Source organism: Misgurnus anguillicaudatus, chromosome 24, assembly GCF_027580225.2.
Source record: "Misgurnus anguillicaudatus chromosome 24, ASM2758022v2, whole genome shotgun sequence".
Classification (NCBI taxonomy): Eukaryota; Metazoa; Chordata; class Actinopteri; order Cypriniformes; family Cobitidae; genus Misgurnus; species Misgurnus anguillicaudatus.
In genome coordinates, this window is record NC_073360.2 from 22,956,603 (window position 1) to 22,974,642 (window position 18,040).

Consider the following 18,040-nt stretch of genomic DNA (forward strand, 5'->3'; position numbering starts at 1 on the left):
CCCATCATGCACATTTCACTTTGGACAGGTCTCATGCCCTCAAGACCATCTCTCTTTATCTTCCATTTTCCTCATTTATGTAGTGAGCCACCATGACTGTCTTCTGCTCTCTATTGGCAGAACTACACAACGAGGAGATGGAGAGAGATAGAGAGAGACTGTTTTTTTGCCTGTAGATATTTTGAAACTTATTTGATTTTCTTCTGGCTGCTATTGAATATATCATAAACAAACAAATATTACAGTATGAAAACACCTGGCCAATGTGTTGCTGCCCTGTAAAGTAACTGGAGATAGATTCATTTGACAGACACGTCAATGCACTATAAAATGCATCGAGTCGATAATCACTCACCCAGTCTCCACAGGTCTTTGCAGGAGGATGTCAACTGAGATAGGTGCGTTCATGACTGGTTTTGTCATTCGGATGGGATGAGGAGAGGCTGGTCTTGAGCTGGACATATTTCTTGTATCTGCAACAAACAGAAGATTTGACGCTGTTGCCATCTAGTGGACACTGTTATAAATTACTGCACAACACATTTCTGACCATCCAAGTGCTAGGAAGCTGACACTGTCATCTTAAAACTCTGAAAGGACAATTGATAACTAGTTTGTCTTTCTTTCAAGAAATGGTGACTGTGAATGGTCCATTTGGGTCAAGTTACTCACCTGCGCCTTTATCCCACGTGAGAGGGTCAGAGTATGAGATCATTGCAAAACGCCTGCGTACTTCCTCCTGGTCTCTCTGGGTAACAAAATAATGCATCATGATCTAACGTAATCTTATTTTTGTCCCAAGAGCAGATTTGATTGAGATTTGTGTGTGTGTGTTGTGCAAACACTAAAATGTCACGTTAAAGGGATACTCCGGCCAAATATCAAAATTACCCCATTATTTACTCACCCTCAAGCAATCTCAGATACATATGTTCATCATCTTTTAGACGAGCACATTTGGAGATATTTTAGTAAATGTCTTTGCTTTTCCAAGTTTTATAATGGGAGAAAACAGGGATCAGGGAACAACTACCAACTTTAACCCCAAAAAGTGCATTCATCCTTTACAAAAGTTATCCACATGGCTCCAAGGGGTTAATAAAGCAATAAGCCCCAAGAAGCAGTGGGTTACCAGTGCATTTTATAACAGCTAAGGGGCATTGTTAGGTACGGCGCGAAGCATTTTATTTTATAACAGCTAAAACCACCTTAACTGTTATAAAATGCACTATAACTCCACTTTTTTTGCAGGGCTTATTGCTTTTATAAAACCGTTTCTTCATATGCATAGCAGGATTTCATAAAATAAAACACAAATAAGTTGTAATTATTTTAGTACAAATATTACTCTTCCGCCAAACAAAGTAGTCCTCAGAATCAAGTGTGGCTGCAACAGGGCGCGGTTCTCAAGCAACACAGACGCAGCAAAGACACAATGAAAAAATGATTAAAGACTGTGGTGTTTATTTTTATATATCAACATTCATCTAAAATATACATTAACATTTATATCGTGCAACTGTTGAAGTGATGATCAAGTATGCTTTGAAGCGTGCTTAACTCTTTCCTCATCAGCGGTTTTAGTTTAATGCCTTATAGAAAAAATGATCTTCTTTAAATAAACATAAAATATATCAAATGAAAGACCAGACGCTGACCTTCATTTGGTCTCTTATCACCTCAAATTTTCAGCTAAAGTTGAGATAATTCCATTTTTTGAAGAACTTTTGTAAGAGATCAGATTCAGAGCCATGATCAAAACTTGCACAGTGTTTTGTGTTGAGTGAATGCGTCAGTGTTTATTGACGAGATAACTCAACAATATTTATTGACATTTATATGGATATTGCCATTAATTGTGCAATTGTAGACAAATAAAAAATATGATTAAAGACTGTGGTGTTTATTTTCATAAATCAGTATGCAGCAACAGTGGCACAGTCATACTTATGCGGTCTGAACCGTGGGGTTACCAGGGTATTTTATCACGGCTTAGAATGCGCTTCAACCAATCAGAATGAAGGACCATTAGTGCCCGTTTTATAATAAAAATGTTGTGCAGGTAATCGATGAGACTTTGTAAAAAAAAAATTCATATTTCAAACTTTATAAACTGTAATTATTTATTATGCATTTTAAAATATCGATATTTTTCTTACAATATCGCACCGATTACCTGCAAAAGACCTTTATTAACCCCTCAGGTGGGTTACTTCTGTGAAGGATGTATGCACCTTTATGGGTTTTAAAGTAAGAAGGTGTTCCCTGATCCTTGTTTTCTCCCATTGTAAGCTTGGAAGAGTACTTAAATAACTTTAAATGGGTTCATCTGATAGATGATGGATATATGCATCTCGGATTGCTTGAGGGTGAGTAAGGTAATTTTGATATTTGGATGTAGTACCGCTTTAATCAATAACATTTCAATATGTGACCCCACAAACATGCTTTCACCCCTCCACAAACTGACCTCCATCTCCTCCATCCTCAGCAGCATGCTCTCTAGTGTGGGTCTCTGCAGCTGCCTCTCAGCATCAATCTCATCCGCCTGTTGCCTCTCAGCTGCCCATGGAGCTCGAGCTGTGTCCTCCAGAAGATCCTCGATAACTGCCTCGCTCCGCATGTCTACACTCGCCGCAGGCTGCTGTCATTTACATCATAACAAGTTAACATAGTACATTGTCATTTATGATTCAAATCTAGAAATTTGGCAGTGAAAAAAGTGTGCATTGCATACCTTTTCTGCACCCTTCTGCTGTTGTCCAAAAGAGACAACCCGCTGTATGACACAGAAAGATACAGTAAACAGGGACAGAGAGATGTGCCAATACACAGATGTTCACAGCAAGCCTCAAAAAGAAATTTGTACAAATAAAGGGGAAGAAAATAGTAGATATGCTCTTACACTGAATTTTAACACTACTAAAATGTAGCAGGCAGTATGTGTGAATATGCTTTCATAAAAAGCATCAGATCAGTATATGTTCACCTGTGCTTGATCCAGCAAAGGTTGAATTCTCTCTCGAGCGGTGCGCTCAGCTTTTTCCGCCCATTGTGTGGGAGAGCCCACTGTGTTCCTACATGCACACATACAAATAACAACACTTGGAAAATAAATAAAACTACTCTATTAACTATTATATTAAAGAGAATTGGATGAAATTAAGTATTTGAACTTGATGTTAATTTATCAAAACACTTAAACCATGTCTTCATTTATAGCCAACAAAATATTATTTTAACTACTTGAACAAACAGTATTTCTCTAGAGTCTTTAAATCACTCGTTGGCTACAATAATGAGGGTCCTGCTGTCATACCGGAGTTTATTAATGCGATCTGCTTCCTCTTTACTCAGACGATTCAGTTCTCTCAATCTCTCTGCAGTCACCCGCTCCAGCCAGGCTTGCCTATTACAAACACACACACAGACACACACACACGCACACACAAACACACCTACTCAGATCTTCTGCAGTCTTTTCATACACAATTACTGGGGAAATGGCGCCTTCAGCAGTAAATGTCTGCATTTCAACATTATAAATGAGGATCTAAACTGATAATCGTTTAGTTAGAAGAAAAGCAGACTTATAATCGTTTAGTTAGAGACAGAGGCACTTTCCAGCGAGCTGAGATTTAACAATGAAATTAAATCACTTAAGGAGCGCAATTAAATCTGGCAAACTCAAGCCTGTAGCCTAAAGCTTTCTATTTGTCTTTGCCAAACCAAAAAATTTCTAAAAGTTAAATTCACTATAACCAAATTATGAAATCTAGCGGTTTAGATTTCTGTCATGAACTTTGAAGATCACCTAATATGGCAATTTTTCAAGATCTAATATTAGCCACAGGTGTCCCCAGAATGTGCCTGTAGTTACCTTGTTAAAAAAGGCACAGTTTTCGGTGTGCAGGAGAAAGTGGTGTTTTTGTGTGTGTCTCTTTAAAGCAGACATATCATGAATATCTGTTTTTTTCCATGTTTAAGTGCTATAATTGGGGCTCCAGTGCTTCTATCAACCTAGAAAATGTAAAAAAAGATCAACCCAGTAACTTAAGTTCATTGAAGTTCATTAAGGTAATTGAAATCTGGCTCCCCTTGTGATGCAAGAAAGGGGATATACCGCCCTTTAATCTGCACTATCCAACCACAGCATTGCCATTTAGTACAGAGATCAGCTCATTTGCATTTAAAAGGACACACCCAAAAATGGCACATTTTTGCTCATACCTACAAAGTGTAATTTTAAGATGTTATAATAAATTATCTATATGATATTTTTAGCTAAAACTTCACATATGTACTCTGGGGACACCAACAATTTATTTAATATCTTAAAAAAATCTTCTTGTGAAATGTCCCCTTTAAATGCAAATGAGTAGCTGCATCCCTCTTCGCTTATTGTTATCTATAGTGAAAACATACACCATTTTTAATGAGACAATCACCTTACTTCATTATTTGATGAATAATGAATGTGTGATAATGAATTATGTAAAGAAATAGTTTAAATAGAAATGATGACCTAACTGTGGTCTCTGGAGGGTTGTGGGCAGGGTTTGCGCAAAGTGATGTCAGTTTGCTCAACAAAAAAACAAATGGTTTTATCATTACAGAGTGGTTGTGTACACACACAGGTGATCTTCTTAAGTATAGACATCTGTCACGTAATCTGAAAACCCCAAATATGTATCTATCAACAATTGTTGAACCAAAAGCATTTAACTGGGTATTAAACCAATCCATTTTTTTTTTCGCAAAGTTATATTCCACTTTCATTAAAAAATCCCGATAATTTACTCACCCCAATGTCATGTTTATATCGTTCTTTGTTCCACTGAGAAGAAATAAATTGTTTTTAAAGGGAAAACATTGAAGGACTTTTCTTAATTTAATAGACTTTATTTGACCTCAACAGTTTACAGTTTTAACGCAGCTTCAAAGGGCTCTATCCCAAACGAGGCATAGGTGTCTTATCTGGCGAAATGACTGTCATTTTCGCCAGAAAAATAAAAAAGATGTACTTTTAAACAACAACTTCTCGCCATGCACTAGCTGTGTGATGCACCAGCATGACCTTACATATCATGTATCATGTAATCACGCGTCTGACATATACAAAACTACAGCCACAGTGTTTACAAGTGTGGAGAAAGAGAACCGTTTCGACATTGTTGTATGAGGAATGATACTAATTCATGTCTTTGTGTCAGTTTACTGTTTAAAATGGTCTGCAAACGTGTGTTTCACATATTCACATTTATATATATATTACACATGACATAAACATCTTGGATATCATTGGGGTAAGTAAATTATCCGAATATTTTTATGAAAGTGGAATATGAAGAAGACTTAGTGACAGACCTTAGAGCCTCATTCTGGGCTTGTTTCCTGTGTTGTGATGAGGGGCTATGCTTTGTGGACAAGGTCTGTGGCTCCTGCTTTTCTGGGCTCTTTACAGTGGAGAACAGGCATCTGGGTTCTGGCCTACTAGACACAACACTACACAGACATTTATATTAGTGAAAGCAGATGAAAATCAAGTAATGTAGTGTGACATGCTACAAAGATGCACGTGCTGACCGCTGGCGAGAAGGGGAGTGAGGAGATGTTGGTATCCAAGGCACTGTGGTCTCTCTCTGGGGTACCTGATTCTCCCTTAACCGAGATGAAACAGTGGGCTGCTGGAAGCTGCTATCATGAACATGACTGGCCTGTTGAATGATAAGGCATATATCTCTTTTTAACCAATAACTGACAATATTTCATATCTTAAAGAGACACTCCACTCCCACAAAACTTTTATTTTAAAATATGCTAATTTTCCAGCTCCCCTAGAGTTAAACATTTGATTCTTACAATGATATTACGCACTGCCCAAAAATAGTCCCCTGTTACTGATACAAGTTACTAAGAGGACTATTTTTGGGCACTGCTTAATATCATTGCGCCTGCTGCAGCCATATTACATCAGCAAAGTCCATGATTATTACGCCAGAATGAGAGTATAGTTTCTAGCCATATCTGCCTAGAAAATCGCAACTTTTAATTTTCCTTCTGTCCCAGCACACGATGTAACTACAGAAGAGTCGTGTTTTAAATAGGAAAAATATCGAAACTCTTTGGTTATTTTTTAGCGTGATGCTAATGGTCTAATCAGATTCAATGGATTATGCTAAGCTATGCTAAAAGTAGTACAGCCAGACCCGGAGATCGGCTGAATGGATTCTAAAACTGTAAAAATCAAATGTTTTACTCTAGGGTAGCTGGATAATGAGCTTTTTTTTTTTAAAGTGGAGTGTCCCTTTAAAATATTGTTCATGATGAAGGGAGCTGTTACCAAATATATATATATTTTACAGATCTGAGCCCCATTCTTACCTTAAAAGAGTAAAAGTATGCACATCCAAATACTCTTTTAACAGGTGAGGCAACATTTTGATCAATAATGTCCGACAATGATCTTTATTAATCGAAAGATTGCTGTTCTAGGAAATAAGATATACAGTATAAAAATTTTACTAGCTTATTTTTACCTCATTCTTACCTTAACATGGCCTGGGTTGATGGTACTGACAGATTTGTCGGGTTTTACTGGTTCTGTCTCTCTTCGCTGTTGATGATGAATAAGGCTCTCTAGCCCTGCCTTCAGAACTTCATTGCGTTCATTCACTAATACCTGTGAGGTCCTGTGGGGCTTCCCAGCCAGTCTGCCTGCTGCATATACATAAAAAATGAGTGATCAACAAGCTCATTCTATGTTAATTTTTTTTGCTTTCTTGGAAATTAAACTAGTCATGACTCACCCGTTTTTTTTCCAGCAGCAGGCTTACAGACTTTCTGAAAGGTCTTTTTGGCTTGACCCCTCATAGGATAAGCCGGGGGCATATTTCGAACCCCCGCCTTCGAGGAAGCCTTTTCTTCAGGCTTGTTACTTTGCAGGTGTGAGTCTTTCTCTCTGGATGCCTCTTGCTTACTCAGCGCTGAGTCAAGAGTCTGTTTAGACAACAAAACATTAGCAATTGCCAATAAAATGTTCTTAATGTGCTGTGAGTATATTGCAAAGCACCTCTAATTTCTGCAGGATATCGAGGGCTGTCTCTGGCACAGCAGATCCTTCTCGCACCTCTACTTTAGCAGAACAGAGAGAGAGCTGGCGAATCAGCTGGCCCAGCTCTTTGCAGTGGGTAGGCACTTTGCTCTCCGCAGGGTCCGACAGCTGACTGATAAACACTTGCATGGCTCTTACAGCACCCCTGTGAGCAGCAGCGAGTCTGTCCATTGCCTTGAACTTTAAAGACATCACAAAACTATTAAAAAATCATGCCATTAAATCCTTGAAATCAAACTATTACATTTTATTAGTACCTTTTTAGTATGTTTGATATTTTCAGAACGAAGCTTGTCTAGATCCTCCTGAATTTCTTTGACCTAAACAAAAATACAGTCCATGGTGTTAATGGCCAGCTAGAAAATCTTGCATAGCCCTGAGACTCAAATATGGGTCGTTGAAAAACACAATACTGGTGCAGGCCTATTGTTAAGTCACATTTACTTGTATAACGCCTTTTTTACAATGTTATACAATTGCTTTAAAGCAGCTTTACAAGACATAGAAAAAAAATTATCAGTTTCACAGACAGAACATCTGTACTATCTGCATGTTCACTTTATTTTATAAGAATTGTCAGAGTAACTCTTAATATTCACAACTTCTTTGATATCATTGTGTCAATGACAAGACAATCTCCTAAACGTATATTTTTTATCTTTTAAAAATTGATGTAATGCATCCTGCAGAACAAAGTGCTTAAAAAGTTTTGTTTTTGAACAACATTTCAGTACTTTTTAATGATTTTTTCCACAATATTTTTTCACAATAATCTCCATAAAAAAGTAAAATGGTACAACCAATCATTGTCTATTTGCCAGATAAGTTTTAATGTGGTGCCTGTTTCAGGCTGATTGTTTGTTTATTTGATAGTGGCTTTTAAAATGATAATCCTGAAAATAGTTTAAAAGTATAAAACAACTGACATTTCAGAACTATAAATTTAAGTACAATTATTTAAAAAAGTATAATAACAATTATAGACAACCTTAGCTTGCATTTACAAAGAATAAAATTATTGACTAAATTATTAGCTCATTCAAATTATATGTTTTTTATTTCTTCAGGGCATTCATAGCATTTGCACCCTTTGACTTTTTTGTTGTACCACTTAACCTCTGCAATGAATTTACTTGGCACCTACTTGGACGCTGGTATAAGCTTTTGCCTGTGATATCCAATTTACATTAAAGTAGCTATTTTTCTGTATTTAAAAGAAATCTACAAACTTTTCATTTAGCCATAAAGAACACATGTGGTTTACTGGGTGATGTGATATCATGTTTACTGTTTATACTTGTTAACTTAATAAAAGGCCCAAGGTTGTACTACCTTGACATCTGAAAACATAAAAATTGTGGGACAAAAGTTTTTTCAATTATCCTAACATCCCAAAAACTAATGATATTTGTGAAATTTGTTTATAGGAAAGGTTTCTTAAATTAAATAATGCCAGAGTGTCTTAATTTGAATTTCTTAACAGTTGCCTTAAACAGATAATTTGTACGGACAGTTGTCCCACCTGCCATTTTACAAGTTTGAGAAAACAAAACTTAAAAATTTTTTGGTTTAGTAAAATCTATTAGATTATTATATTAACATTTATGGAGAACTAGATTTGCCAAAGTAAAATTATAAACAAATACACAATTAATTCATGTACAAAATGAACTGTGTGGGAATAGTAAATCTTATTGTATATATCTTATTGTATATTTAAACTGTTTTATAGTAACTAAACATAGTCCTAAAAAAAGCTCCATTTAATCAAAAACTTTAGCGTGTTCAAATCTGCTTAATGTTGTAAGAAATACCCTTGTGCCTGAATATTGTGATTATTTAAGCTTTTTCACTGAATAAGAGATGATAAAAACTTTAACTACTTAAATATTTGTTAAAAAAATGTCATAGAGGTTTAAGCTCTTAAATAATTAATGTTGTTTTGTTATAAATTATAATTTTGTGACTTGTCAGTCATGAATTGTGTGTCCATTTTTGTGAACTAAGTCCATACCACTATGTAAAAGAAAATAAAAAACAGTAAATACAATCTACCCTATAAAAGTATTATTTAATATTTTTAGGACAGCAATGCTTCAGTATTTAAAAAAAGTAATAGACTTTACCTAAACGATTCAAATAAATCTAACTTCTAAAATAAAAATAATTAAGTGACATATACTTAATTAGTTAAGAAATGTTTCATGTAACTAAATTTAATTTGATTTTGGTAGGTAAGTTGTACTTCAAATTAAAGCAGTACATTTTATAAAAAAAAAAAGGTTTTGTGCAAATTGTTCTGAGGTTTTTATTAGGGTAATTGTACAAGTTATTTTTTTAGTGTTTGTAAGTATTATTAAAAAAAAGTGAAAATGTATTTTAACTAAATTTTATAGAATAAAGTGACACGTCATAAATATATCATTATTATAGTACATAATGCCTCCGGACACAGAAATATGCATGTCATTGACCCCATTATCAAATAAGAAAAGAATGATCAAGAGATTTGTGGCGTGTTGGTAACCAGTGGCGGCTTGTGACTGCTCATCTGAGGGCAAATTAAAAAAAAGTGTTCGTTTCTGTTGCGTGTTTTCAAAATATGTGTTCTGCGCGTCGAGTGATCCTATGTGCATTACGTGTTTTGTCAAAATAAGTGCCTGCTGCACACGCGTCAAAACCGTTTATTATAAAAGAGACGTTCACAAAATACACTCACTTAACATTAAACTCTGATTACGCATGAGATTATGAGAGTATCTTGCAAACGCAAGCATCTCTCTTATCATAAACCCTTTAGACGCGTCTGCAGCAGGCACTTATTTTGACAAGACATGTGATGCACACAGGATCTCTTGACTCGCAGAACACATATTTGAAATTACAAACCACACACATGATGGGCTACATACATGTTGGTACGAACTTCGCATCGAGCGCCCTCGAAAAGAAAAGTCACCGGCCGCCCCTGTTGGTAACATACAGAAACAATGCCTAAATTTCTGCTTTTTGCAAACTGACATACTCTTTTCACAGTGGTGGTGCAATCTCCTTAGGTCCTCAAGAGTCCAGATTTTACTTTGCATTTACATTTTAACATACACTGAAAGTCAGGCATGTGATTTTGGAACAGTATTGTGTCTAATATATTTTTGTTATATTGTTTTCCACACAAAATCATCCTACACATTCTGTCAAAATATAACCTTGATAAAGAACCCTGTCAAAGATTGAAATCAAGTAGTTAAATAAAACTTTGATGCTCCTAGTCTCATAATACGATTATGAGACTTTATCTTGGATTTCAAAGACAGGGTATATTACACTCCACTGATATGTGCTGTCTTTATGAACATAAACTGCAGTGCTTTTCAGTCCTGTTGCTGTAATACGTAGATGATTCGTGCAGAACGAGCTTTCTGCTCCTGCCGACGGATCTCCATCCGGCGCTTCTCATCCGGCTCCTGAACCTCTACTGCGTGCCCTGCAATAAACTTCACATTTAAACCCTGAACAGCACTTCTCAAACATAAATGGTAACTCTCCATACCTTTATTAGCCAGCTGCTCTATCCTTTGAACATATGTGCTCAGTTCCTTCTGTAATTTGCGAATCTCCTGACTGAGCTGTTGTTCATTACTGAGGTCTTTGGTGGGTGGTGTATGACCCGGTCTGGGCTGGCTATTGTGCTTTGGAGGACTATACACAAGCACCCGATCAACATTTTTTGTTTGGTTCTTCGTACCTGACATTCTTGGACATGCCTAACAAGTTAAGAGACATAAAGAGTTAACCATTTTCCTGAACAGTCACAACACACTATAAAATGTCTGTATATAATCACCTGAAAGCTGTGGTCCATACTGTTCCTCTGAGGACTGGTATCGTGTGATCTCTCGGCTGGTTCAAGAGACAAACGGCTGACGGATTCCTGCCTTTTTCTGCTTAGGTCTCTCCTAGCCAATCTGACCGCAGCCTGCAGTCGCTCTTCTGAGAGGACTGAGAGTCGTAAAGAGCTGGTGCAGCTTTCAACATCATCCTGTCCCTGTGTCCTGTGTGCAAGTTTCTCTATCAGGATAGGTGAAGGAGGTCTAACTCGGGTCGCTCGGTTATAGACACTGGGTGCCACTGTGTCACTGAACTGAAGCTGGAATGACAACAATGAATGCATTACAAACAATCCAGATGCATCTATATGCATAAATGTCTCTTATACACTGTACCAGCATTGTTTATTATAGTAACCATGTTTATTAGGCAGACTGACTATTGTTTGTAGTTTACTACAAAAATCATGGTTAAACTATGGTTACACTTGTGGTTACTGCTGTTTTATTACAAATACCATAATTAAAACGGTAAAACCATGCATACATTTTATAAGGACAACAATTATTGTATCCAACCGTACCTGCGTCTGCAGACCATGAATCTGAAACACAGATGGACCTTTTTTAATCCATTCACGGTTCACAGAGCCCAGTTCGCCGATGGTCATAGGAGACCCCCTTTGAAAATCAGAAATCATCCTGACAATATCCTAAATTTGAGATGAAAAACCAACCGATCATTTCGATAAATCCTTCATGCTTCCGCGTTTCACATTACACGTTAAAAACAGGCAGTAAACGGACAACCCACGAGTAGAAGCGTCAACTGCCTGCTATTGTGTTTCACGTGATAGTTGGTCGTTAAACAAAACCAAAACCCATCCAGTTTGTTTATAGCAAATGTCAAATGGTTTAAAACACCGCCATGACAACAAAACACTTCCTCGAGTCCTCTCTGCTCGGTTGTGATGCTGCTGCACTTGATGTAAAGTACGCAGTCGCCCTCTACAGGCCTGAATGAAGCGTGACCACATTCATTAATTTACTTTTAGGATTTTGCCTTAAGAGACAACAATAAGGACAGTACACAAAGCTTAATTTACTAAGTAGGATATGTAGCAATGAATAGTAATGAAGGTAGAAGTAAACAGAGTTAAAGAGGAGGTTTTTAAAGGTGCCATGATAGAATAAAAAAAACTGTATTTACTTAGGGTGTTTTCACATCTTCGGTTCGTTGGTCTGGACCAAAAAATGATGCATTGTAGCTTTTTTAACAGTTTTGGTTCCTTTTCACACCAGACTGATTGCTCTGGTCCGCAGTTGAAACGAACCAAAATTCAGTCATGTGATAACATCAACATCACTCATTGACCACATGTATTTAAACGTATTTCCTAAACTGCTGCATTCTCACCTGCCCAAACGAACCGCACCAAGTGAGCAATCGAACTCTGGTACAATTCAACCGAACTAAATGAGGCAGGTGTGAAAGCACCTTTAGGCATAGATGAATAACACAAGTTCTGTACATGCTAATGACATATAGTGAGCCTCAAACGCGTTTGTTTCTTCATTTTTGTGTGAACCTTGTGCAAGCAAAAAAACAGGCCAATCTCAATAGGTTACACCGACTGTGACATCACAGTCGAGATGTACCCCCACAACATTAAATTACACATTAAATGAATTACAAAGTTGGTAATATGCTAAAAACAAAGTTGTGACTGCTGAGTTTGCGCTACATGCTAATTAATATTAGAAATCAGAGATATATGTCATTGGAAGGTGTGTGACCAAAAATGCTGCTTATTCACATGTTTTTGCTTGTAACTTTCTCATTTCATCAGATATTTGCCTGAAATTTTAACATACGGTAGAATTTTGTTCGTTTTTTCAAATTAAATCATAAACATTTACTGTTTTAGTTGGAATGGGCCAACTAGTTGGAATTAGTTTATTCAGACTCAGACCCATGGTTTTTAGAATGATGCCTGCAGTTCTGATGTTCTGACTAGAGGTCTTCACGGGTCCACTTAGACCCGAAAACCCGATGTCCGGAAACATTTATTTTGAATCCTGTGTAATTAAACCTAAAAAAAATAAGGCTACTAACCAAAAGCACTAGTTTGTATAACTTAATTTGTTTTGTTTAATTAAAATGTTACATTTTAGAACGTTTTTTTTGTTATAAATTTTCTTTGGGGGGGGCGCGAAGGAATGCACCGTACACAAGGAGGGCTACACACGGAAAAAGTTTGAGAACCATTGCTCTAGGTAATAAAGTCATATACAGAAAGAAAGCATATGTTGCATACATAATATCACATCTGTACACTATGCAATGCAGCTTTTAAATCCGCAAATAAGATCTCATTGGTCAAGGAGCGTGTCACCATGGTAACAGGCAAACTCTCAGCTGCAAGGCTCTGCTACAAAAAGAAGCAAATGCACCTGTGAAATAGAGAACATGAAGATGAGACACATTACACATGATCTGTTATGTACATGGTCAGTTCATGAATAATGCAATAAAATGCATGTGCTTTTAACTGATTTTTTTACATTTTTGCATAAGCCAAACCCTCACAAGGCCACAGTTTAGAAAACAGGAAGCACTAATACAATATTTTATTGATTGGAATGGTTGTTTTATATATATAAAAAATAATATAAAAATATATATATAAAAAAATAATAACATTAAAATCTAAATAAATAAAATGCTATTTTAACATGCAGGCCAGTGCAGGATCTAAGTGAAAGTGCCCACTCACTTCTGCCCCCCCCCCCAAAAAGTGCGTATACCACTGCTTGTTATAATGGACAAATTTACTGAGAGCAGGTTAAAATCACAGGACTTATGTGTTGTTTCATGTTGGGTACTAAGTCAGCGGTATAAATTTGACACATGTATGAGCTTTCTTTATATTAAACACAGCGAGAACCATGAGATAGGGATGATTCCTGTAGTGATGGATGTGTTTATAATGCGTGTGCGGGTAGAAGTGACAGAATGATTGCTTGAGATGAGAGATAGAGGTCAAGGGGACAAGTGGTAGGCCGGGTAGAGAGAGTAGTTTTGGAGATTTCAGTCTCTGTTCGAGTACTGGGATAGAAAGTCGGCAGTATAAATCTGACAAAGGTATGAGCTTTCTTTTTATTAAACACAGGGGAAATCATATCTGACTGTAACACATTCAGTGTCAGGATGTGTTCTCTCTGCTCCGATGGACAAATTCAGGTATAGCAGGCTAAAAATCACAAGACTTACTTCTTGTTGCAGACATTCAGCAGTATAAATATGACACATGTATGAGCTAGTGTTCTTTCTTATTGAACACATAAGAGACAAAATCTGACAGTAACAATCTCATGATTTAATAAACAGCTAAACTACAATGAACTATAAAGAGCATTTTTGGCAAAATAATCAAATAAAAAAAAAAAACACAAGGGGGCATATATGCTTTAAGAATAAACTAAAATTATTTTCTCCAATGTAATAATCTTATTGAACACTGCCATCTTGTGGTTTTAAGAATAATTTCTATTATTTAACAAAATTCGTTTTGCTTTATTCTTTTTTTTTAAGCTTTATCAGATAATCAGACGGTACAATCACCTACAATCACAAGGAATTTTCTTTAGACATACATTTTTTGTGTTTTTTCTTGCCACTTGGAGTAGGCCATACAATACAGCAGTGGATCTCACCTCTATTGTCTAAGGCAGGAGTTTTCAAACTTTATGATGACAGGAACCCCCAAATATGATGAGCCTTTAGCAAGGGACCCCAAATTTTATATCCATATTTTGTATCAAGAAACATTTAAACTGTGTTAGATGAATAACTGTGATATAAAGACAGCAAACTTAAACTTGTTTACAAGACATTTACAATAGGGCTGTCAAAAGATTAATCGCGATTAATCGCATCCAAAATAAAAGTTTGTGTTTACATAACATATGTGTGTGTACTGTGTATAATTATTATTTATATATAAAAACACACCCAATCATGTATATATTTAAGAAAAAAAATTATATTTATATATAAAATATTTATATTAATATATAATATAAATTATCAAAATGTATATACAGTATTTAAATGCAAATATTTCTTAAATATATACATGAATGTGTGTGTATTTATATATACATAATATTTATACACAGTACACACATATGCTATGTAAACACAAACTTTTATATTGGATGCGATTAATCGCGATTAATCTTTTGACAGCCCTAATTTACAATTTTCGATTTCTCTTTTTCTCTTGAAATTTTCTGGGACCCCTGATTGTCCCAGGACTCCAGTTTGGTCTAATGGACATATAAATCAGCATATTTTGCATATCTTCCTTTTTCAACACCCTGACTCAAATCATACCACAAGATGTATAATTTATCATTCTGAGAACATATGGCTAGGCTAAGATAATGGCGTATTTGACATCAACTAACCGGTCATGTCTCAGTTCTATTAATTTAGTTAATTCTCAAAGCGACAAAATGACTCCATTAGTAAAGTTTGGAAGTCAGACAAACGTAAATCTAAACATTTATGTGCATTTTGTGGCATAGATGTACAGTATTAGAAGTTTTAACAAAAATTAACTGATAATTAACTGATGTACAGTATAAGGGGCGTTTTCCCATATTGGGCTTAAATCTAGTGTAAGACTCCAATACTTGTTTAAGCTTAACTGAAAACAACTTGCACTGAAATAACTTAAAATATATCAGTGCTACAGATGCACACCAGTAATATGTTTTGTAAAGTATATTTGTAAAAACAACTTTAATGTTCAAACATATTTCAGGACAAATCCTGGCTTAATCTAAACCCTGTCCGGGAAACCGCCCCTAAGAGTTTTACATTAAAATCTTTAAAATTAAATCATTTGAATGGTTTGTTTTTGGTTTGTAGTTGTGTCACACACTGGAGCTCTGGCTAGCCAGTATATGGGGATAGCCACTTGGATTCCCTTTTATAGTAATAAATATTCTAAAGACTTACTGAGGAACGTGCACAGTGTCAAAGAAGGCATTGGGTTCAACACTTTATGTCTTCTACAATGAATCACATTAGAAATAATACACACTGGCTTTGACCATGCAGTTTCACACATTTCTGACAACAATGGAGGTTTTTCCTATATGAGCCTGCAGCTTCTCAGTTCTGCAGAGAAAGAAAAAAATTAAAAATACAATTGCATACATCAGCATTTTAAAGTAAACTGGAGTAAAATTCCTATGAATATGCCAAATCTGCATGTAGTAGCCAAAGTTATTTAAAAAACAATTTAGGAGTTAAGAAAGCTGAAAACAATATAAGCTGAAGTTATTGCGTACTTGTTCATATAATATCACTTATTAAAATGATTACAATAATAAGCACTCACTTTCAAACCATGCTCATATGACTGTAGAGTACAAAAAGAATTTAACATTTAGCAATTTATAAAATCTTATCCTACAATGTAAAATACCGTAACCTTAAGGTGTTTTGTAACATCTTTATTTAGGCTTCCTCAGTCTCGCTGCTGCAGGCAATTGGCGACACACAGAGAGATAACAAATCTGTTCTGACAACTTCACTTTAGTTTTATTATTAAGCAAGTGAAGTGTCTCTAGTGCTCAATTGGCTAATGCATACACTTTTAGATATTAAAAATAGGCCTACATGACGATGACGACAAGAGGATGATAAATCAATTTCTTATGTGTTGTTATAACACTAACATCATGTTCCAATGTTGTCATTTACACTATAAAAAATAAAGGTTCTGGCAAACATTCATCGCAGTAATGTCATTGTTCCCTAAAGAACCTTTCAGTCACACTTTCCTTTAAAAAAAGTTATTTCCATCTTACATTTTAATAGTCTGTAATATATAAAAAATAAAACAATATAAGTAACTTGATAATTAAGACATAGCCAGAAGTTGCCTCCCGTAAATAAGCAAAGTCAGTGTGACGTAATAAATGCGCTGTATCAGATTTAAAGTAAAGACAATATGCGTAGTGCACGAAAAACAGTTGTAAAACATCTGTCCTTTTAGTTCACATGTGTGTGTGTCTTAATGTCCAGCGATGCTTGTCTCTGTCCTTGTCCGCTATCCCGGCTTACTACAGTTGTTTGTTGTCCTCGTGCTGTTGTGACTGGACGGATCTGGGACCCAGAAGAACACGTAGTAGATGGCTAAGAATAAAGCTGCAATTGAAACACACAGACAGTAAGCGGCACCCATGGCCACTTTCACCCATATCTTCGTGGCTCTGTTGGCCTGTTTCAGCCTCTGGTCACCGGGATAACGTGTTCTCCCCTCCGGTCCCTCGCTGGTTCTGACAGTGCTTACTGGTTTGTCGTCTTTCATTGTGTGAGATGCTTGAAATTCCAGAGGTAAGTTTAACTGTCAGCGGTAGTTGCTCAGAAGCTCGTCTGTTGTAAATGATCTGAATAAAGACGACTGAAGTCCTGCAGTGATGTGTGATCAGACGCTTTTCATATGCTTTACAGAGATGCACACTAGTTTTAAATGAAGCACTGGGCGGAGTTTACTCGACCCCTCCGCCTTCAGTTCCCACCTCTTTATCCCCAGCACAGATATACAACAACTTTTAAAATGTGATCTTCGTAGAGAAAAGTATATTATTATTAAATAACTCTGTAAAACCTTTGTCTTATTTGTAAAAATATAATGTATTTATAACCATGTTTTGTAAACAAAATACATAAAAACAGTTACTAGATTTGTTATGAAATAACATGAAACAACTTTCTAATTAAAGAATACATAATAAGGCCTTTTTAATCCTATTTCATTCATGACCCTTAGAAATATTAACAATGGTTTTACTACAAAAACAAGCATACATATTAACCTTGTTTTTTGTAACTGTTCTTCAAATGGTAATCAAAATGCAAAAAAATATATTAAATTTATAAATTAATTTTCTTAGGAAGAGCAAAACCCTTTAGACCCCAAATTGATATTGTACAACAAATGAATCATGAAAAATCATTTAAGAGAAAAATTATGTGGAACAATAAAATATTGGACAGTGCTTGAATTGAAATGGTGGT

The 18,040-nt window shown here is 35.8% G+C and overlaps 1 protein-coding gene across 2 annotated transcripts in view; it reads right to left on the minus strand.

The window, feature by feature from the left end:
* Nucleotides 1-11,923, minus strand: part of kiaa0753 (KIAA0753 ortholog) — a 29,369-nt gene extending 17,446 nt beyond the window's left edge. The window contains exons 1-16 of one of the 2 annotated variants that reach the window (XM_073862718.1): nucleotides 11,526-11,923; nucleotides 10,959-11,261; nucleotides 10,665-10,878; nucleotides 10,491-10,598; nucleotides 7,372-7,433; nucleotides 7,073-7,294; nucleotides 6,810-6,999; nucleotides 6,551-6,720; nucleotides 5,587-5,717; nucleotides 5,368-5,505; nucleotides 3,320-3,409; nucleotides 2,990-3,077; nucleotides 2,738-2,779; nucleotides 2,471-2,641; nucleotides 673-748; nucleotides 356-473 (exon numbers count right to left, since the gene is read on the minus strand). In XM_073862718.1, the coding sequence (XP_073718819.1) occupies nucleotides 356-473; nucleotides 673-748; nucleotides 2,471-2,641; nucleotides 2,738-2,779; nucleotides 2,990-3,077; nucleotides 3,320-3,409; nucleotides 5,368-5,505; nucleotides 5,587-5,717; nucleotides 6,551-6,720; nucleotides 6,810-6,999; nucleotides 7,073-7,294; nucleotides 7,372-7,433; nucleotides 10,491-10,598; nucleotides 10,665-10,878; nucleotides 10,959-11,261; nucleotides 11,526-11,642 (2,240 nt within the window). In that variant the 5' untranslated portion in view covers nucleotides 11,643-11,923. Of the gene's footprint in view, nucleotides 1-355; nucleotides 474-672; nucleotides 749-2,470; nucleotides 2,645-2,737; nucleotides 2,780-2,989; nucleotides 3,078-3,319; nucleotides 3,410-5,367; nucleotides 5,506-5,586; nucleotides 5,718-6,550; nucleotides 6,721-6,809; nucleotides 7,000-7,072; nucleotides 7,295-7,371; nucleotides 7,434-10,490; nucleotides 10,599-10,664; nucleotides 10,879-10,958; nucleotides 11,262-11,525 lie in introns of both variants that reach the window. The other variant, XM_073862717.1, reaches the window with a different exon arrangement.
* Nucleotides 11,924-18,040: the final 6,117 nt, after the last annotated feature.